The 23,604-nt window shown below is 39.1% G+C and overlaps 1 protein-coding gene across 6 annotated transcripts in view; it reads right to left on the reverse strand.

Moving 5' to 3' along the window:
- Positions 1–23,604, reverse strand: part of ADGRL1 (adhesion G protein-coupled receptor L1) — a 159,414-nt gene that overhangs the window by 22,705 nt on the left and 113,105 nt on the right. For 4 of the 6 annotated variants that reach the window (XM_081316709.1, XM_081316705.1, XM_081316707.1 and 1 more), the window contains exons 5-12: positions 18,786–18,803; positions 9,563–10,363; positions 7,143–7,454; positions 6,474–6,577; positions 6,156–6,341; positions 5,258–5,296; positions 3,464–3,647; positions 47–169 (exon numbers count right to left, since the gene is read on the reverse strand). In XM_081316709.1, the coding sequence (XP_081172835.1) occupies positions 47–169; positions 3,464–3,647; positions 5,258–5,296; positions 6,156–6,341; positions 6,474–6,577; positions 7,143–7,454; positions 9,563–10,363; positions 18,786–18,803 (1,767 nt within the window). Of the gene's footprint in view, positions 1–46; positions 170–3,463; positions 3,648–5,257; positions 5,297–6,155; positions 6,342–6,473; positions 6,578–7,142; positions 7,455–9,562; positions 10,364–18,542; positions 18,589–18,785; positions 18,804–23,604 lie in introns of all 6 variants that reach the window. The other 2 variants (XM_081316710.1, XM_081316708.1) reach the window with 2 other exon arrangements.

Genomic DNA, 23,604 nt, shown 5'->3' on the forward strand with positions numbered 1-23,604 from the left:
GTTTATCAAGGTCCTCCCCAAATCTAGAATTCCTTCTCTTGCTCACCATTACGACTGTTTTGCTTGATTGTGTTGGCTGATAGCTGGATTGAGTTTCTGGTGGTATATTCATGTGGGAACACAATATCAGGCACTTGCCCTTCTGTATTTAACACAGAGACCTCCAACACTATAATGGGAGGGAAGAATGGAATAGGTTAACACAAAAATGCAGATCAAACAATAAGAAGCTGTAGTAATTATCTAAAAATTTGCATGTTTCAGGCTTCCGGTTTGTGCTTGCGACACTGGCAGACGTGCTGGGAGAATCTCTCCCACTGCCATCCGGTCTTACTCCTTCGGAGGACCCTGCAAAGGGTTAAAAGTCACCCTGGAGGGGCGACCACTGCGAGGAGGCCAGCTCCCAGAGATCGCGGAAGGGTGGCAGCCCTCCGTTTGATCCGGAGTTCTCCTCTGGCCTGAAGAAGAAGAGATTGGCCATGTTAAGCCGTTCCCTGCCAAAAGCCACAGCACCACCTAAGCACAATGAAGCAATATGGAGGATTTGGGTGAGACCTTACCCTTTTTACTTCCCTAATCTCTTTCCTGTGGGACTTTCTTGGAAAATTCTCCTCACTTTTTGAAAAACTGGCAGCTGCCTACCTGGGGATTTATAACTTTAAAGCCTCAAAAGAATTAATTAAGCTATTTTATTTTGGATTTTTGAAATTTTTGGGTAACTAAAAAAGGATTCTATATGCAAGTGAGGACATCTTGTGGCAAAACCTAGTATAGCAAGTAAACCTTTTTTTTTTACTCTGAGATCTGCCTGTAATAGAGTTGCCCTTGACACTATCTTTAAAGATAAAAATTGGGAACAACTGGCATTGAAAACAACTTTTAGGAATAGTGGAGGTGGACATTTACTGGCTTTTCTTAAATTAGCCTCCACTAAAGGCCTATCTGCAAAATACTAAAGAAATGGAAGAATACATCCCACCACTTGACTATAAACTCATTCTTGATACAATTTTGGCAATGACTGCAGAAACTAAAGCTAAACGTAAAGACAAATCTGACAGCATAAACTCACCTAATGAGACTCTGACTTCAACTGATGAACTGACAACTCAAAATCTAACAGAGGATGAGGAAATCAACAACAAAATAGGGGACTTTAAAACACAGCAACTACAATCTACTGAGAGCCTTGATGCCCAAACTTTGATCTCAACTATAAAACTTACAATCCAACAAATAACAGAAGCTGAAGAAAGCAATATTAAAATGGAGGACGCCAAAGACCCTCAAATACAGTACATTAAGACTCTAACTAACCAAACGATAATTACAACATTAGACATGACCTCTTATCTAAGCCAGATGGATTTGAAAGGAGAAGATCAGATTGAATTAATGACAGCTGTACTACGCCAATCAAGGAGATTGGACTTATTAGAACAAAAATTTAATGACTATAAAGGGGTCATTTTCTTTCAAAAATTGATAATTGGATGGTCTCCCTGGATTCAAACAATGTGTGTAGGAAGAAAGGGAGACACATTTAAGAAGTTAAAGGCAATGATATGGAAGCCTGCCTGGCACAAGAAGAAAGCAAGAGTTAGATTTTAAAAAATGATTTATTGCTTTTTGTTGTTGTTGTTGTAAATGTGGGGATTGGCAATAATAAAGCTTATATTCTCTTTTAATGGGCCAAGGGGAACTGTTACAAGAAGTAAACTGATTTTATATTTAGGATTTAGATTTTTAATGGAATGAAAATTAGCCACAAACAATAAAACATACTTTGTTAATTATAGATCAACTGTAAGGATGATAAATAGAATATGTATGCATTTTAGATAGGGAAACTATTATATAATGAAATAGATTAGTTATCAGAATATAACTTTGAATTATATTATAGATTTTGCAATGACATAATAAAAGATATTATTTTAACAATTGATGAAATATTAAGAGGATAAATGGAATATACATGTTGCAATGATAGAGCTTAATTTTTTTTCTTTCTTTTTTATGGCTTAAGGGGAATTTTTAAAAGATATACACTGATTTATATTTAACTTTTAGACTTTAGGGAAAAGAAAGCTATTTATTAGAACTGATTTATACTATTAAGATGTTAAACAGAACAAGTTTAGGCAAGTTATTAATTTATAGTTATGCAGAACACTATTGTGAGAATTTTTGCACACAAGGAAAATGGTTTGCAAAACTGACTGGATTTTCTGATTTATTTATTTATTTTGGTCTAGCTAGTATCACATAATATGTCATTTTTGTGTAATGAAATGGCTTGGACTACATTGCTAAAAAGTTGGTAATAGCTTAAGAATGGATTTGACCTCAAGAACAGATAATCACTGCCTGAGATATAAGAGGGTACCTACATTTTCAACAGGGCAGTATATGGCCAAGAGACTGGATGGGAAATTTCTAAATTCTACCTCTCCTAAGCCTACTCTTTTTTCTATTCTCCAGTTTAATACCCTATTCTTTTCTACTTGTTTTAACACCATTGGCTGCACTTGTACTTTCTGCCTAAAAAAAACATTTTAATGCGGCATCTAATATGTAACCATGTTTGGTATGATTCTGCCCATGGCAGCACCATCTTCTTCAAGAGATGAATTCAAGCACCCTTAAAGTAGCAGCCTGGGAAGTTGTGAGTCTATTTCTAGATCACTGTAGAACATGACAGACACGTGAGGAGAACTCATCATACATTATGCGTTATGGCTGTTAGTTCTATAGCACAAAGCAATGTGAAAAGCATTTTATAAATTTCTGTGTTATAATAATCTTATATTATTACTTTATCATTGCAATAACTTTGTAAAGCAGGCCAACTGATGATGCTTTGAATGAATGATGAAAAGATATCCTAAAGCTCTCTTGATTAAGTGAGATAATGGTAACTTGCTATCATCCTACCTGGGGCTGTGCCAAGCAGACCCAGTCTTGTGCCTGACCAGTGAAAACCTTTCTCTTGTTTTTACCCCACATAACTATTTGTACCAGGCTCCTGAAGTAAGGAAGTGGGGAATGCAACAGATATTCTTTCCTTATATGTAATGAAGACTAAATGAAATTAATGCTACTTCCATGTAAGAAACCTTTTTCTCCAATATGTTATGCAATGGAAATACAGATCACATTTCTATGGGTGCGACGGAGAAATAAGGACACTGCCAGGAGGCATAACTCAAGAGCCTTTAAAAAATAAATAGCACCTTTTTTGACAGTTTGCATTTGATAAAGGCTCCCTCCTCCCTAGGTTTACAAAGCATAGGCACTGTGTACAATAAGGTTCAGTACACACATTTCAAAGAAAGAATGGTTGGCTGCTTTAGAATTGCTCCAGAGAGGCATACGTCTGCTGCGCCCACACACTCTGTGAAGTTCCCTTCTTCCCAATTGACTTCTTCAAGATAAAGCAGGCAGACAGACTGATGCTTACCAACATTATTCTTAGCAGTGACAAAACGGGCTGGTTCTTTGACGTTGTCAGCCAGAAGGAAAGCTCCCTCTTCCAGGATATCAAGCAGCATGGTGGCAGTGTGCACTTGCTCCGTGGCATTCATGTCCTTCCACGATTCCAGTGCCTCTGGACGCAGGAGGTTGTCCACCGTCTCCACCACAGCCTAGAATGACATTGAGTTTTGAGGAAATGGATCCACTTCTCATAGTCCGTTCCCTTCCAACAGTTCTTCTGCTCTCGCACTTTCCTTTTCTCCTCTTTGCCACTGAGCAAAGATGGCTACAGATGCATTCTTCATGCTACCACTTATATTTGACAGACAAAAGACATATATATTATTAATCTTTATCCATGACACCCTGGGTGTTATTCATTTTTTAAGTCTCAAAACCTGGAGGTTCTGAGATTGTCATTTTGCCATTGCTAGTTAGGTGCATCTCCTGAGTAGAATGGGCCAATTCAAAGATGCTACTATTTATGGAAATACTGTAGTAACTGTATATTCTCTCTCTCCTCCTCCCCATTTTCTTACCTAACCAGCTTATTTTCATTGGATCAAAATTCTTGTATGGATGGAAGCAGCTTTTCAATTTCTGAAATGCTAATTCTGTACTCAAGGCACAGTAATTCCCCAAAAAATCCACAACTAGAAAACAATTCTTCACCTCAGGAACTACAGGCATTGCTCATCATTACTTTAAGTATTATAAAGTGGGCAAGTACTTTCTACAAGCAACTATAAGATACAATTACTTTGCTTGCAGGGCGAGACGTAGCATAGCTCCCATGTTTAAATATTTATTTAATTTATCACAGTTTTTGAAAAGTCATTTCTCCTTTATTTTTAAATGACTTTTCCCTCTCCGGATGTATCCTCCAGATTTCTTGGAAGTTCAGCCACCATAGCTAACATCTTTTATTTTCTTTAGTCTAGGGATTGAAATTCAACACAATGAGATGGTGCCAAGCTGAGAAGTTTGACTTAGAATCTCTTTTGTGTCACTCAGTTCAAGAGCATGCATTTATGACCCTATTCCAAATAAATGATCTGCAATCTTTTATTTATAAATTTTTTTAAAAGCCCCATGAAACTTTATATTATATTAAATCAGCCATACTGGCATAGTTTTTAAGTAGTACTAGTAGCAGTAGTAGTTGAGACATTACTTGCATGGTTATTTGTATTCTGGACAGCTACAAATGGCTTCCTACACAAAATTAAAATGATATAGGCTTGGTGGAAGTTTTCTATGTATTGTTTCCAATGTTAAGGTTTTTACATATGGCTATCTCATGTGGGATGTTTGGTGGATATCCATATCAGTTGTATAGCCAGAACAATTTAAATGAGGACCATTGTTATATAAAGTATGTTTCCTGTGTAAGTCATGTAATTAAGTGAAATTCATCCAGGATTGGGACAAGACCAAAGAACAAAAATATTTTTGGTAGCAAAGCATGTCCTTCCTTCCCCGAAAGATTCTCTTGTCTGCTTCGTTATAAATTCCACAGGCTGCTGAACATTTTCATATATACTACTAGAAAGTTATACAATATGAGTATATCAGGTGTGGGATATAAATATTTTAATAACAAACAACTTTTTAATGCTGCTCTAAATTTAGGGTACTTCTAAATGAAGCACTTTCTTTGATGTAGAAACATGCAGGTCTCAGAGAAATGTCAGCATTTCCCTGAGAACCGCAGATGTTTGACAGGTTACTTCTTGCCCATAGCTATTCCTACCTGAATTTAGAACATTGATGTCCTCACCTTGATATAGTCTTTGCAGGTCCTTTCTCTCTTATGCATCTGTAGAGTACAGCATACAAGCCAAGTGTCAATGATGGTCCATATACCAAAACAAGGAGAAAATTATTAGAGTTCCCCAAAGGCTTCACTCTACCCCAATACATTTTATCTATGGGTTTCCTTGAAATGGTTTGTTCCAGTCATAAAATCACCAGGCATCAGGCATCAGGTAATAAAAAAAGAAATATCCTAAATGACAGTGTGAATCCAATTTTAAATTTTAATTTACTAGTTGTTATTCAAAGAGACAAGTTGAGTTTGATAATTTTTTAATTGTATCCATTTTTTTACCTTTTTTATTTCCTCACACTGTACATTTGATCAAATTCTTAAGTTTTTTTATTTATGCTTTCAGGCCTGAATTCAAAATTATCACCAGAATTATAATCCTCGACACTTACATAGGATTAGGTCACATTAACTCAATAAAACATTAGCTATTCTTGAAGGCACTCACATGATTGATCATTATTTCAGCATTCTGCATTGTTATCAGCAGAGCTAATACAGAATCCTATAGGAAAACCAATAAAACATGACCAGAGACTCTATATAGTAGCAGCATCTGGTAGACTGTACCACAGAATTAGCCATCTAAAGATATTTCTTCATAACTATTCTCATATCAAAGCTAATAATCAAGAGGGATGGAAAACTAAATTGCTAAGTGTTTATTGTAAGGCAAAAAAAAAAGGCATGCAGACGTGTAACATGTATTTGTCCAACCATTGGATGTTTAGGCTGCTAAAAGGTTTATGCCAAATTGCTATTCTGTTTCAGCGGTCCAGAAAAGTGAAATATAAGGTCAGGACACACAACCTGCTGAGAACAACCTCCCAGTTAACATATCACCATGCACCTTGTTGTAGTTTTTGCCAGCGGACTCCCTCTCTATTGGACGCAGTGCCTGCAGTTGAGCATCCAAGATATCTAAGAGCTGCTCCATTAATTTGACAGAGGAACTAACATCTCCAGCGTAGATGGCACCACGCGTATGTCGGGCAAGCTCGGTAGCAATGTTGGCTGCATTCTCTCCACTCTTTATCTGTCAAGAGGAAAGAAATACAGACTAGCCTCAATCCAGCAGAAGAGTTGTGCAGGCATGAAGAAGCCTGATACACATTGTGAAGATGAACTGTCTAGAGGGCAGGGACAACTTCTGGGAAGAGAATGATACCTTCTGGGCCACCTGGTTGACCCAAGGACTTGTGCAGTTGCTGAGATCAGGCCCACGTGGGTTCCAAATACCAAGGGTAGCAAGGCATTGGAAAGAAGCAATACCTGTGAGTGGGACAGCAAGAAAGACTTGTTAATCAATTTCAGCTATTGTGGTTTCAGCCTATCATTCCTATCTGTTCCCACTACGAAAACAACCCCTTGTTAAAGGTCTCTGAAGAAGCATTATTAAGTTTGTCGAGAGATGGCTTCCCAGGTAGATTCTTCCCTTGCCCTTAATTACCCTACAAATATGCTCCAGCAGCATCTTTATCCAACCACGTCTTCATATTGCTGTTTTCATCACATCCCAAGCTCACAATTGAGAGCTACACCAGTAGCTCAGTGGTGTCCAAAGAAAGCCTGAAGGTGTATGAAGACTGAAATCAGGTAGTTGCCATAGAAAGGCAAGTTGAGACACAGGAACCAGGCCAGCAGATTTCATTCCAGTACAGGTTTTTGCCACCTCAAGGCTATAACTTCTAGCGTAGACTAATGGAAGAATTACACCCTGCCTGAGCCCCAGCTTCTTTCATTGGGATCTGGTAAGCATCCGAAGGCATTTGCCTCTTCAAATAAAGACCAGAACAATTTGCCTAAGGTTACCCCTGGTGAAGCTGCTTATTTTTACCTCTCGTGCCCTTTGGGCAAGGCCTTTCCACCAGCATGCCTTGTTGCGTGGCCGGCCACTGGACACGCCTCACCTCCTTTGCCTCACAGAAGAGCTCTGGAAAGATGTGCTGGTTGTTTGCTGGTGGACGGCGGGTACTGGGCATTATGGCAGTGACCGTGTGCAGTTCTGTACCCTTCTGATTTATGGCACCTACAGGGTGGGTTGTAAGGGGTGGCTGTCGAGTGGTTGTAACAACAGGTGATATTGTGCTGGTGACAGTGGTGGGATGAATAGTGGTTGTCGTGCTGAGTGGTGTTGAGGTGACCGGGCCTGTGGGCAGAAAGACAGTTGAGGACAAGCAATCCCTTCTATATACAAAATATCCCTCCCTTCCCATTCAGGTCTTTAGTTGTAAAATCTTAATTTTTAAAAATGCCTATGCTTATTACAACTCCACTTTCAGTGATGTTGCTTTGCATCGATCCAATCTTATGGTACATCTAGATTTGCAGTGGATCCCTAAAATTTTCAGCAGAGTCTCTTTTCATGCCCTGTGTTGCTATTTCAGTTCCTTTACCCTAAAAAATATCAAGAGGTGTACTTAAAACTTTGTACATGTAAAACATATGTTCCCTTGCTGAGTTCTCACCACAGTATTATTTATTTTAGCCAGAAAATCTCATTGAATGGAATCATCATTTAATCATGATCACATTTGTAACAAAAGATGCAGTTCTCCAGGTTATAAAGAGTCCCAGATTTTCTTTAGTATCACAAATTCTAGTTGCCATGGTTGCAAAAATATTTTTTTTAAAAAAGAGGAGATCGTGATTACTAAATGTCCAAATGCAGAATATTCTGAAAAGGAGCTAATGATACCAAAAGAATTATATATATTCTTTCTTCCTCTCTATTGATTCCAGCCCAAATTTTCTGACCCTTGTTTTACTGCTGGCAAATATTCCATGAGGCTCGGTATACAGTATATTCCTTTACATATCAATGTGTCTGGATCTTCCCTGTGTAGATTATATAAATTGCAAAAACTCATCAAATTTCCAAGTTATATTACTTTTTGATTTCAGTATATCTAAGATGGTTAATCTGGACCAGCTTCCTCATATTCCCTTAGCCCACATACCATTTATGATAACTTTTGTCAGATGTTTCTTAGGAATATGAAATACAAACCATGTCTTCACACTGAAATTCTTTTTAATTTTAAAATATAGCAAACTGTAGCACTCAGTGCTTATTTAAGTAATTTAAGTAATGTCCCATCCCATCTGAAAATATGCGTGTGACTCCTTCAGATACAACTGATCCATTATTCTCACTAAGGCTCAATCCCATTCATCCAGCCACAGCATGGGGATGTTAACTGAGGAAATGCTCAGTTTCAAATGCCATTCAGACAGAAGCTGTGCAACTGGGATGAATGGAGTATGTATGAAAAACAAATTAGTGGCATATTGGAATAAACAGATCTGAATCTGGCCCTATACCAGAGCATGACTAATCTTGAACCTCTTTTATTTAAAACAAGACTGAATTTTTCTCCTTCTGCCCAGTTTTAAGGAATTAGTTTTGTAGCCTCTAGCCTTCTGCCAAATACTGAACATCAGACAATCCATCTCTCAATTTAAACTCCATGTGATGTTAACTGTCAGAACTTCAGGCGGATGCTGACTCTGTTGGGGTCACAATGAGTTTGAATTGAAGTGAATAAACTTTCCAATACTTACTATTTGACTGGAGCCTGAAGAACTGCTTGCAGCAAGTAGCACAATTAAAGATATTTTAGAAGTCAGTGAAAAAATTTAAGCCTTTCTTTTTAAAGTGATATTGCTAATACATGCTTGAAAGTTTCTTGAAATATGATTATTGTCCTTCATATCAAATAGTAGGAGCTGAGTTGCCTCAAAAACTTGCAATCACTTTTAGAATATGGAAAATATATGTTTGTTTTATTTAATTAGCTAAAGTAAAGAGATAGCCATCAAAAGATATTTAGCTGAAGTCAAAAGATAGCAATCCTAATTCATATGCAACTGGGGACTGGTGATATATAAGATTTAGTGTAAAACATCTTCTGCAACCTAGTGCTCTCCAGATGTGTTAACCTACAAATCCCAGAATTTTCAGCCAAAATGCACATAGTAATTCTAATGCTCCAACTCAGCGGGAGCACACTGATTTAAAGAAAGTTGGTATAAAACGTATATTGAAGAATCTATTTTTAAAAGATAATCTCATAAGATCTGCGTGCCAAATTGTATAATTAAGAAATTCATATCTATGCAAGATGACTCATTCTTTTTGTCTCGAAGTATTTTTATCAATACTATAAAAATTGGAACAAAAATCCCCATAATTTCCAAACACTGACAGCTCCTTTTTTCCCCCACCCAAACTTTTATCTTAGGATAATAGCTCACCAGTGCTAGGATCGGGTGGACCAAACTCAAGAGAGTAACGCAGAACAAAATAATTATTCCATACATAAAGCTGATTATCACGGGGGTTATAGTCAATGGAAGAGATGAACTGGTAAGGATTAGGGAAGGTCAGAGAGATCGGTTCTTCACGATTCATATTAGTATTGAAGGCATAGTCAACACGGTTCCCTGCAGCCTCACTGTCGTCATCAACATAGACTGTCCGTACCACATAGAGGACTCCACACACCATGAAAGCATTGGATGCCGAGCGTTTGTCATAACCAGTTTCCCATGTGCCTTCAAAGCGTAGCGTATAAGGGTTGAGCTGGCTTACCACTAACCGTCCATTGTTGCTTTCAGTGGCATAAATGACCCATAGCCCATTTTCATCAACAGCCAAGTCAATGTCAGTCTTCCCACCCCAACGGTAGGGTGAAGTGTCATGATAGTTGGCTGTATTGATAACCGTTTCTCCACTTTTAATCCGTGTCCGCAGATCATACTTGATAATGTTGCGCGTCCGCTCTTTATTGTAGAAGACTGCTCCATCATACACCACAAAGCCAGTGCCATCGACTCTGTTGGGCAAGCGATATGTGGTGGTATGTCGGGCACTTACATAGTCTTCCCATGAAGCATACTCTGTCAGAGTGTCTGTCCTGTATGGGATCCAGGGCATGACATATATTCGGTCTCCTGCTTGAAGAGGATCCTTGCACCAAGCTCCAGACTGGTGCTCTGATTCATGGGCCGAGGTAGGTTCCAGGATCTTGTGCAGCGTCCCTGGGCAAACGAATACTAGGGAGGGGATGTAAGGGAGGAAAGGATGTTTGGGTAAAAAGGGGAAGGGTGAAAATTCAGAAAGAATGTGACAGAACAAGGAAAAAAGAAAGAGAGAGAAAGAAAGAAAGAGAGAGAGAGAGAGAGAGAGAGAGGATAAATTTGTAAAAGGTTGTTGGCAGGAGAAGTGAAATCCGCGCTGAATTTTCAGAGCAGCTGCAATCATGACACTTTTATCTGTTATTGAGCTGAGATGGCTCAGTGAAGTTAAATAATGGGAGGGATGGGTGGGGAGCATCAGAGGAAATCAACACTTTGTCCAGATCAAATTAAAATGGGAATATAAGGATTCCAAACCATCCTCCCCCACTTTGCCGTACTTTGAAATTTAGCAGGGAATGTTAAATTGTTTCCCTGCCAAAGTCTAAGTAATATTATTTGGATAAGCCAGAAATATGAACGGGAGTACTGGTGAACTTACAGCTACAACCCCATTCCCTGACTGTATGCTTTACTCATTCTATGGAGGTCAGAAGAGTTAAAAGCTCTGGAAAAGCAATTACAATGAGCTAGACCTCACAAATCCTCTCCACTGGAGGTACCTAGGGGATACATCTAATGGTATGGAAGTTAAAGCTTCCACATCACATCTTTGAAATTAAGTATGGAATTGCTGCACTGTCTATCCTAAGGAATGAATTGAGTAGTGTGAGGAGTCGTGTTTTTGGATTTATAGGATTGATGGTCCTTTATCTTCTATGGGTATCTCTAGAGGAAGGACACCTTTTTTTTAATTTATTGGATACTTATATCATATTGGTTCCAGTAAATCTTGAAGTACTCTGATCAAAGGATTATAGCACTATAAAAGGAATTTGCTTCACCAACTCCATGGACCAAGATTAATCTATGCCCGTCATCATGCCGCACCTAAAGCCAAGTTTTACGTTGGCATAACCATCAATAATAATGAGGCAGAAAGAAACTGGACCCATTTCTGCATCTACAAAGGCAATTATTAGTGGTCTTTCTTTTCCTTGGGGTTGAAGTAATTAGCTAGAATATCAGAGCTGCAAGTTAGCTCAGTGCAGTTCCTAAAACAGAAAGTAATCATGCATTTAGAAGCAGAAATTAGGAGCCCAGGTTTCAAACTTCCATTGCTTCAGACTCTTTTTATCTCACACCCCTCCGAGAAATGTTCTTCTACATCTTATCACTGTCCTCCAAGCAGTTCTGAGGAAATGCCTTCTAATGGAAAAAGAACGAGGGCCTGCCAGCCTGAAATATTCTACCATTATTAAACATTATTGAATGGGCAATGGGAAAAGAAAACAAGCACAAAATAATCCAAAGCTTGGCTGCTTAGAAGCCCACTGAATATAAAAGACAGGGTGTTTCCTCTTCCTCTGAAAGAGACTACTTTTAAGCCCTGGGGACAGAGAGCTGTAGATTAGCACAGGGACTGTCTCCCTTCTGGAAATAAGAGCTTACAGAGTCATAGCAGAAGGATGAAATTACCCAAAGCTTCTGCTTCCCATATCCTGGGTGCCATTGGAGCAATTTATCAGCCAGGTTTGATTCGGAGCGGCAAAGGACATGAGGCTAGTGCACATGGCAGGAGGTGGAGGAGTGAAGTGACAGTGGGGGGAGGGGGGGGAAAGGAGGCTGGGCAGAGGGGGAAGGAAGCCCCTCCCTTTCACCCACATCCCAATTGGCTGCCCGTAGCCTTGGGAAAAGCCAGGAGGAAAAAGTTTGAAAGGAAGACAAAAACAGGCCAGCATTCTGCAAGTATCTGCCTCTGGTTAGCTGGAGCAAGGCTGGGAGGAAAGAAAAGCATTTAGTGATGGAAGGAGGGGTGGAGTGGATTGAGGAGAGCAGGATTGCAGCAGAGAATTCACCTGTCCATTATAGCACAGTGTTACTAAGCAGCTATAAAGAAGACACTGGAGCAGTCAAACCAAATGCAAATTGTAGGGCTTAAAGGCTGTAAGATGTTTTCATTAAGACCCAGCACCGTACTGCTCTGATGTACAAGTATCGACACACTGGTATAGGGCGAGGAGAAACTGGATTGTCAGCAACCCAGTTACTGCTGGGTAGAAGCTTACAATTTCCACTGTGAAAGTTATTTTTCTCACTCTGCAGCCTCAATGGCATTCAGGCTTTGTTATAGCAGCCTTAAAAGGTCTGGCAATGGGTTTTGTGGATGCACTAGTGAATTCTCTGCTCTCCCGTTATTACATCTGCACAGTCACTATGAAATGCCACATCACACCAGATGTAGCAAGTCTTATTGGAGTTGGGCATAATTTAGATTCCACATCAAACTATACCACCACACATGTAGATGAGATACACCAACAGCCCTAGAAATGATTGGCAAATAATCCAGGAAGAAGACTGGCAACAGTCATGGAGGAAAACAGCATTTTTGTCAATGCCAGCTCTCATAAATATTTACAAATACCCTTCCCCTGATTTCCCAGACTCAGGCAGAGCTACAGTGCAAATGGACATATCCATTTTTGCATAAAGGTGATTAGGTTAAGATTCTGAGCATACACTATGGCATAGTTTAAAATGTTTAAATTTCCTCGAAATCAACAAGACTTATATGAGCTTATGAGTATGATGGACAGTTTTTTTTCAATGGTCACAATCTCTAGATAACTCCAGAGGGAACAAGCAGGGCTGAGTCAGCAACCTGGTGAGTTCACTCTTATTCACAGTGTTTGGGTCTCCATGGAGATGTTGTGCTGCACTCTACTTAGTTATAATAAATAATTCTGATTAATAAATATTCTGCCATTCTAGCTGCTGGCAAATTCTGCCTCCTGAGCTCATTTGGAGAACTGGTAGATGGAATGGAAAAGAGGTATTCACAGTGAGCAATAATGAGTTTTGAAGAGGGCTGAGCTAGGGCTTTTCTGATGTATGGACCATACTTTTATTTTATTATTATTTTGTCTATGAAGTCTGCAAGGACTATAACTAATAACACTGTGGTGACATCAGAAATGTTCAGCCTGCTTTTGAAGAATGAAAGAAAAAGGCTTTATTAGAGCTGAGGATGTCTTTTAATGCCCAATAAATATGTTGGTCCCCCCCCCCCCCGTGGGTTAACATATCTATTTTCCTCCTTCCCCTATTGTAAAAAAATGCTGATGAAATTCAGTGTTATGATCTTGGGGGCTCGAAGGGAAGGAAAAATGAGGTTGGAGAAGCCACGTGTGGCCCAAATGTTGTCTATGCCCTGTTAAGAATAAGGATGCTGGCTAGTATAAACCTAACTAGTAAGCATTATTCTTTCCTTGAAAACTGGAGATAGTTCTCAAGGAACCGGGATAAGAGAGCTAATGGTTATTTGGAAGTTACATTTCATATTACAGCTGTAATGTGCCACAGTGTATACATTTTGACTTTTTAAGTTCTCTAAGTAACTCATGCAAAGATTGCATAGATATAGCAAGCCAAGGAAGACCACCTGCAATTTGCCTATTCACTTTTAATTAGGAAGAAAGGGAACTTATTTTGTCTCATTTACCAGATGTTTGAAGATCATCTATTTAGTCTTCTTGCATACAACAGAGCTATTATTTGATGTATAGTACAGTGGAAATGCAAAGTGATAAATGGGTTTACCACTGTATGGCAATGAGTCAGGGAGGAGAGAAGCCAACTAGCCTAGATGTTAATGACAAGGTCTGTTAAAGATCCCTATAGTGTTTTCTGTTGTGAATCACCAGACAAGAACCGCTTAATGTGAAGCAGTTGGATTTTATAGCACTGCATGATGTTCCTTGTATTAGCTGTCTATCTCTGTCTAATCCATGATTTTCAAACCTTGTCATAGTGAGTCCCTCTAAAGTCAAGAGCAAACTCATTCAAGGCTCACTAAGTGTAAATTATGACCATTTCAGAGGTTTTGTCTTTACTGACATGGGGTTCAAGACTTAATTCTTAGGACCATGTTGGTGTCGCATCAATTTGGCTGAACACAATTTTTACTATCATATTGATGACACCTGTATTCTACAAGCCACTTTTTATATTGTTCAAGCAAAGATCAGTTTGACTTCCAGAAATGTTATTGATTTTTTTGATATTTGTGTCAGGGGAAAAACCAGACCAAACCCCTGGAGCATAATGTAAGAAATAACTGCATACATCGCTCCTGTTGTAAAATAAGCCTAGAAATAAATGTTAGCCATAGAGAGGATACCATAGCAAGGAACCTCAAGGTGTATGACTTGTTGAAGTTATCAATCACTGATCATGATACTTTCCTCCAATATTTAAAATGGACTGTTCCCTTTTGGTAAGGAAATTGTTTCTCTGCTTATTATTGGGAGGGGCCATGTTGGATTTCCCAAGCTGGAGAAGTCCCTCCCCTACTTATATCCCCAGAAGATAAAAGCAATCACATAGTCAGGGATCCATATCATGCCCAAATCCATCCAACTCTCCTGGGAATGTGTCAGGGAAATAGTTCATAATTAGAAATGATGTCATAGGTGAAAAGCCAGAGTTTGAACCTGTGAGCTCCAAATGCCATGTCTAGTGACTATTCTAGCACCTGAAAACTCTTGGTACTTATTAAGGGAACTTTATGAGTATTTTTGTCTATAGAGTAGCCTTCTAAGTGAAAAATTCAAAGGAAAGTTGCCTTTAGCCTAGCAATTCCTAACCAGCCTTATCTATTTTGACAGCATCCAGATGTGTTGAACTTCATTTGCCATTGTTCTGAACCAAGAAGGCCCTAGGAATGTTTGGGCTGGTCTACATGTAACTATTTAAATATTGTGTTACTATTCGTCATGCATTGCACTTTGTGTTTTTCCTTTCTTTCAAATAAGGCTGTCAATTATGGGATGGAAATGGGCAGGTTGCCTGGAGCCATTCTCTGATCCTGCTTCTTCAAAACATGTAGCTAAGCCGAAGAAAGGGCACTATAAACTTGAAGAAAAAGAGGAGCCTCAAGACCAGAAGTACTATGAATGTCATGATTTACAATACATCAAATTTTATGCTTTTCTATAGAGCAATCATGGAGATGGACACACATCCTTATATCTATTGATGCTTATAAGAACAGCTGGACCATATTTAAAAGTATACTGCCTATTTAATGAAGCTTATGGTTTGCGTTTCTTGTGCATTTGTGTAAGTTATTTGTTTGCACATGTGCATTTTTACATATATGCAAAATGTTCAGGCAAATACACACTCAAACACATCCAACCATATTGTTCTTAATGTAAAGATATCTACATGCCTCTGGTTATGTATCTACATGCCTCTGGTTATGTAGTTATCTATAGGTAGTCCTCAACTTACAATCATTCATTTAGTGACTGTTCAAAGTTACAACAGCACTGAAAAAATGACTTATGACCATTTTTCACATTTACATCCATTGCAGCATCCTCATGATCTTGTGATCAAAATTTGGATGCTTGGCAACTGGCACGTATTTAGGACACTTGCTATGTCTCCGGATCATGTGATCACTTTTTGCTACTTTCTGACAAGCCTAGTCAATGGGGAATCCAGATTCACTTAACAACCAGGCTAACTTAACAACTGCAGTGATTTTCTTAACATCTTTGGCAAAAAACCTCATAAAATGGGGTGCAACTCACTTAACAACTGTCTTGCTTAGAAACAGAAATTTGGGGTTCAGTCGTGGTCGTAGGTTGAGGCCTACCTGCAAGTGAATGTGCTGCCTTCACTTTTTATTTTCACCCATCAGACTGGAGATGTCGGCTACAATATAACTTGACCTGAGCGGTGGTTAGTTTTACATGAACATCTCTGCCATTTTCAGCTTCTTGACCCCCATTTTGAAGCTAAGGAACCTTAGATGGGAAAGGATGGTGACAGGGAAGAGGTGGGCAAGATTCAAAGAATTTCAGGGCTCTAATCTTGCTTCCCTGCTCTGAACCCTTGCTTGGCAACCTTGCCCCGAAGCAGCTTCCTGGACTTTCACAGGTTCAGCTCAACCCAGTTTCCCATCTGGGTTGGTGGGGTGGGATGGATGACTCCTGGCACAAGGAGGAGAAACACACCATTAAAGAATGAAGCACTGGAGAGGGAGGGGCAGCACAAAGCGTTAACTGGTTCCGATCCCTCATGGATGGGGTAGTGCCGACTCAGCCTTCTAATTCGGGATGGGGCAACTGTGTTCTGGGGTTGGGGGAGAAGATGTCAGAAACAGAGAAGGAAACGATCAATAAAAAAACCACATCCAAAACCATGGAAACCTGTGGAAAAGAAAAGTATAAGTATATGCCTCCATCCCCAATCTTGGGAAAAAATTTCCAAACTAATATAGTGGGGGGAAAAACGTGCTTTTAGAACAAACTAAAGAGAGAAAGAGAGGGGAGAGAGGAAGAAAAGAAAGACATGGTTTGGGTAGAATCAAGCCTGGCTTTTTAGTTGTACTGCCTTGCAAATAATTGTTTGAATTTCTAGATCTAACTTGGCAGCTTGTCTCTTGTTCAAAGAGGCTCATTGCAATTGTGATTTCAGATACTTACATTAGGTTAATAAATCTAGTCAATACAACACATTTACTGACCCCCTTCCTTCATGCACCATCCCCATCTTCCCCCAATAACAGACAGAGTCAATGATCATGACTGCAGCTTTCTTTAAATTAAAAAAAAGCAGAAATGGAAAAGAATTTTTTAAAAAACACAAAATCATCCAGGATTTGATCAGGAATTAAGAAAAAAGAAAGGAAGGAAAGAAGGAAGGAAGGAAAGAAGGAAAGAAAGAAAGAAAAAGAAATATGTACAAAAATTAAAAATGCCCATATTGAAATGGTTAGTATATCAGAATAATTTACTTCATACATATCTTTACTTTGGGCCAGTGGTGAGATTCAGCCAGTTCGCACCACTTCGGCAGAACCGGTAGCTAATTTTTTGTTGCCCAGGCCAGAATGGACTACCGGAAGTGGCATCCACACAGAGAACCGGTTGTTCACATATTTGAATCCCACCACTGCTTTGGGCGTATCTAATTTCCATGTCATTTTGATAGGTAGAACTCACCAAAAAGAGAAAAAGCCTTTTCAAGCTGACTCTGAGTATATTTGCAAGGAAAGTAAACTCCATTTGAGATACAGCTTGGGAATTCTCATCAAAGAACTGTACAAGCTTTGAGTGAAATTTCCACTGAAAGATGGATTACAAATGAAGTCATTAATGCTCAGCTTTAGCAACCCATGATTCACTTTGCTTGTCAGAGCATGGTGAAGGCTAAGTTTATCTTTGCTTAGGGTGACGTCACTTAGTATGAGCATCTATTCCTTAGGTAGTATATTACTAATTGTAAGACTTCCCCAACCTGGTGGCATCCTGACTAAATTACAGTTCTTATTATCTGCAGTCACCATGGTCAGGGAACTGTCAATCAACACTTCTGGAAGATGGGGGGAGGTTCCAATGTGTAAGAAGCTCAAAAGAACATCTCCATTACATCCAGTAGTGGATTTTTTTTAAAAAAAACAACCCCTTTCATTTCAAGAGAGCACTTTGAGGCTTGGGAGAAGGAAAAAAGGCCCCATTGATTGCAGGGCATCTACTTTTGCTGAATATAGGATCAAAAGGTGTACATATCTCCTGGGATCTTGTTGAATGTCTAAAACCAAATGGCTTCCATAATGGTAACAATGATCAATGTATGCATGTAAAGACTTTTTAAAAATACACAGGAAGCCCTGGAACAAATATTTGAAATGCCCAAACTGAAATCAAAGTGTGTGTGTGTGTATGGGGATGAATTAAATAAAAACAAACCACCTATTGTTCTTTTGTAATTTCAGAAAATTTTAAGGAAAGAAAGAAAGAAAGAAAGAAAGAAAGAAAGAAAGAAAGAAAGAAAGAAAGAAAGAAAGAAAGAAAGAAAGAAAGAAAGAAAGAAAAGAAAGAAAGAAAGAAAGAAAAGTGGTTGAGGTAGGCCAAGGTACCCAGTTGGTTGCCATGGAAACATGAAGAAAGGAAGGAGCAGAGAAAATCAGTTGAATGATAAAAGACGCAGGCAAGAACGGTTTGGAAAAGTGTATTTCCCCTGAAGGAAGCAAAACCAGAGAAGGACAGGCATCGCCCAAGCATTCATAGTGCTTCCCCTCCACATGTGAGCACGGAAACATGGAACGTTTGGCAGGGCTGTTGTTAGATGATGGCTTTACCTCCTTTATTTGCTGAGTGGCTGTTTAGTGATTGGCAGATTTGTTTCTAGAGAGGATGCCAATTGGAATTAGTGAGACCAAAGAAAGAAGAGGAAGGGAAGCCAAGGGGAGGGCAGGTGGGAGGTTAGGAGAAGAAGGGGCAGGGAGAAGAGGGAAAGGAAGGTCACATTAAATATGGCCACAGAGGAAAAAAAAACAAGGTGCTGGGTTAGGGGTGGGGTCAGTGGTAATGTTGTTGTTTACCTTTCTGTTCCACTTCTACTTTATGCATCGAAGGGAGAGAAGAAAAAATATATTGAAAAAAAAGGTGCAAGAAGGGAAAAAAAGAGAAAAGAGATTAAATTCCTTTTGTTTCTCCCCCACCCCAAAGTAGCCATTTTTTTTCTTCAACTGTCCATCTCCCATCCCCCCAATCTTCCCGCCAGCTGAACAAACACCAGCCCCTCCCGCTTTGGAGTCACATCAAGGCAGAGTGTGTGTGGGGTTTGCTGGGGGAAGTCTCCCCTGGGTCTCCCCCTCCTGACAGCATCTGAACAGTTTGAGGTGTGCAGGGTCCTCCTCCCCACCCGCCCTTAAACTTGGTGCCAGCAACATTGCCCTTCAAAAGAAAAATCAGAAATCAAAGCCAACCAGGAAGGACAACAAAAGAGCAAAACACAAAAGGGGTCTGCTGGGTGGAAAGCATTTGCAGGAGAAAAGAGCAGAATTGGGGGGGGGGAGAGAAAGAGTAAGCAGAAATATGAAAAAGGGAAAGAGTAAGACTTTGAAAAGAAAAATATATATTCCCCAAATCTTTACTTAATGTCTAAGAAAGGCATACCCAACCTGACCACAGATATGCACTACCTGTTCACCTACTCTAAATCCAACCAAAACTATTCTTCTGTAAATATAAATCAATATATATTTCTACATATTAATATTGTTCCTATGTCTCTCTTCCTCCTGGCATAGGTCCAAGATTGCCAGTCAGTTTTTAAGATGAGGGACAGACCCTATGGAGCATTTTTTATGGGTCTCACCGCAAATACACCAACAGCAAATTTGTTTTGTCCAAGGGAAGGTCATACTACAAAATATATTGCAATCACCATTCTTATTAGTCCCGAGGAACGGGCTTAAACCCCTTCTACTTGTAGCTCAATGTTGACTCCTGATGACTGCCAGGACTAGTCCCTGCAGTTTTCTTGGCAAGACTTCAGAAGTGGATTTGCCATTGCTGCCTTCCTAGGGATGATAGAGGGCTCTGCTCCATGTTCACCCAGCTGGCTTCATGCGTAAGGCTTCACAGCCACCCAGATTTTGCCTGATTCCTTAATGTCTGCACTAAACTGGCTTTCACCTGTAATTTGTTTTAGAATTTTTAAACCGTTTAGAATTATCTGTTAAATGTGTACTTTTTTGTAAGTCGCTGAGAGCTCTTGGAGTGGGCAGCATCTAAACGTATAAGTACAACTATAAATAAATACATTTTCTGCAGTTTTGTAGATATTGAAGTGCAACATTCTGCAGAGTCTAACTAATGTCTGACTAACTTGGAAGTAGCTCTGAAGACATTTTAGGAAGATCTAGCCCTTAATCTAGGGCTTTATGAAGACATTCTGCCATTCAGCTACAGTTTCTCAACTTCATATCTAGATAAAAATCTCAAATCACAGGTTCACATTCAAAATTAAAGAATGCTAGTTACTAGACATTCCAATGCTCATGCCAGATGTTTCCGATAAAGGGCTTAGAGATTCTCTATAAGTAATACCCAATCTTCAATGGACAAATGGAAGATTCCTAGGACTGGCCCCAAATAATAGAGATATGATAGATGGCAGGTGAATAATTTAGAAGGTAGTAATATATGAGTTAAGTAATATATGAATTAAGACCCTGATGCAGCTGAGGCATCGTGCTAGAAACTAGGAATCTGGGAGCTCTACCATCAAAGCCAGCTAGGTAAGCTTGGGCCAATCACTCTCTCTCAGCCCGAGGAAGGAGGCAATGGCAAATTACTTCTGAAAAATTTTCCCAAGAAAGCTGCAGGTATTTGTCCAGGCAGTCTTCAAGAATTGAACACAACTGAATGAAATTTATACATATGCATATGCATATACATATATGTATCTATTTTCTTTCCCCTTGTTGAAGAAAACAACAATTACAAAAAAAAAACCCAATTCAACTGGTAAAAAACAACACATATCAACAGTTCAGATTTTGAACAAGCCAGCCTGGTCTGATGGGTGTGGGGTATTTTAATATTAATTTTATTAATTTTTATTGTAATTGGGCTAACTTTTGTACATTGTATTTTTATTGTATTTATTGCCCTGTACACTGCCCTGAGTCCTTCGGGAGAAGGGCGGTATAGAAATTAAATTATTATTATTATTATTATTATTATTATTATTATTATTATTATTATTATTATTATTATTATTATTATTATTATTATTAAGAAATATGGACAAATTTTCTGGAGTCTATCAGTTTATAACATAATTTTCCAGGCATGTTTTACTGTCATAATTATAACAATGCGTTTATATTATATTGTTAATATCAGTGAGTATATGGTTTTCTATTAATTAGTTTAACCTAACAATAAGGCCTGTCAGGCCTCATTTCTTTAGATACATTTATTCTTCCAAAACAAGATCTAAAGCCACATATATTGGAGTGGTGATTTCTGAATAATCTACAGATATTGTAACTGCAGTGTTACACAGGACAAAATTAAGCAGGTATGCAAGAAAGAAATGTCAGAAGTAGCATGTCTTTACTCTCTGATGGAATTTTTATAATAAGAAGCAGGAAACAAAAACAAGGATATAGTGTTATAAGGAGAGCTGTGGTTCGAATGAAGCTGAAACCTTTCTGAACTCTATATAAATTATGGCATACAGTAGCAATCACACCAACTCGTGTTCTGAGCCCAATAGCAACTTGTGTCTAATTTAAGCTGCAGTTCAGAATGTAAAGGGTAGCTCTATAGTGTGGTAAAGGCAAGACTGGACAATACAATTTCACAGAAAATTTGTCCCAATTATCTACTAGTCGTGATGTTTAATTGGAACCTCCACATTCAGAATAGGGTTTCTCTAAGGTTCCTTTGCTCTTTTTAAAGATATTTTGACTGTGACCTTTATGGAAATATCTGTCTGCCCACAATATGGAGACAGTGCTAAATTATATATTTCTGCTTTTTACAGTCTATTATCAATAAAAAATAAAATTTGAGTAAAAAGAAATATCAGAGTAGTAAGGTTACTGGAGGTGAACTTCGTCTTCAACTGTAGAAAGATGCATAAAGAGCACTTTCATAAAATTAACAAAATTAACATAAATACAATGGTATATGTATTTATACCATTGGCATATGCAAATGGCATAAATACATATATACACAGGAACACAATGGAAATTTTGCTAAGCAAATTCATGCTAGTACTATCCTGGGAGTCCATTAGGACATGCTCAAGGCACAGACTAGAGCAGGGGTGTCAAACTCGCGACGTCACGTGACGTCGCGCGACGTATCGGAGCTTTTTCCCCATTGCCGGCAATGGGGTGGGCGTGGTTTTGTTGTGATGCGTCTGGCCCACGGGCCGGCAATTTGACACCCCTGGACTAGAGTGAGAGGTTAAAAAACAAAAAATCCGAGAACAAGGTAATGGCAAACTACTTTCATGGGTTACCAAGGAAACTATATGGATATGCCCATAAAGTCATCAGAAATTGAAGGAGACTTTACATTTCACAATTCAAAACTTTGGGGAACACTGTATGGTCCCAGATGACTTGGCCATAGAATAAGATAAATTATAAGTTCATAGTATCTTCAAATTCTGTCTCTATAATTCACCAATTTATCTTTTGCAGGGATTAATTTGGAAGGGTTGATCTTAACTTTTCAGTGCCTTTACCATATATTAAAATTAAACATTAACAGACAGGGTATTTTTGTTTTTCAGTTAGTGAGACTCTAGATCAGCCTTTACCTGTCTGATGTCCCCTGTAAGAACTAATAACCCTAGACAATATGACCACTGATGGTACATTACAGAAGATAGGAGTTGTAATCCATTGCATCTACTGGGTATTAGCAACTCTCTGAATTGCTAAAAAAATACACCAAGGCTAATGTCAGAATCAGCATGTGCAGTACATTATTTACTGATCACTTACATAGAATTTGGAGAGAAGAAAGTAAGAAAGACTTATATACCTCTTCATAGTGCTTTGCAGCACTCTCTAAGCCAGGGGTGTCAAACTCAATTTCACTGAGGGCTGCATCAGCATTGCAGTTGCCCTCAAGGGGCCGAATGGGTATGGCCAGGGTGGGTGTGGCCTGCTGGGTGGGCGTGGCTAGAGTGCGTATGGCCTACTGGGTGGGCATGGCCAGCTCTACATCGTTTGCATCAAGGGTGCCTATGGGGGCCTGGGCAGGAATGGGACAGATCTGAGGGTCTCTGGCAGAAGGAGGGTCTCTCGGCCAGGGCCAAGGCAGTGGGGGCTGTTCTCTCACTGTTTCCAGGATGGCTTCGTGGGCCACATGAAACCACTTTGCGGGCCGGATCCAGCCCCCGGGCCTTGTGTTTGACATGTCTGCTCTAAGCAGTTTACAGAGTCAGCCTATTGCCCCCAACAATCTGGGTCCTCATTTTACTGACCTCAGAAGGATGCAAGGCTGAGTCAACCTTAAGCCAGTTAGGATCAAACGCCTGCCAGGGGCAGAGGTAATCTGTAATACTGCATTCTAACCATTGCACTACTGGGGCTCCACATAATATAAGTGGTTTGCCAACAAGTTTTGTAATTCAGAAGTTTAGAATTTCATCCCATAATTTATTAGAATGCTTATTAGATAATTATTATCTATTATTATTTATGAACCTTATAAATACAAGTCTCTTGTATATAAAGGAATGAATCTAAATTGTGGGAATATATGTGTGTAAACAAGAATATAGGGAATGATGGTAGAACAGCTGAAGCCAGCAGGATCTTGAAGCAACGAGAAACTGTCACTCAGACGAGTTTAAAATTAGATAGTTTGCACTAAGCCTAT

The sequence above is a fragment of the Vipera berus genome (genome assembly GCF_964194415.1).
Source record: "Vipera berus genome assembly, chromosome: 2".
NCBI lineage: Eukaryota > Metazoa > Chordata > Lepidosauria > Squamata > Viperidae > Vipera > Vipera berus.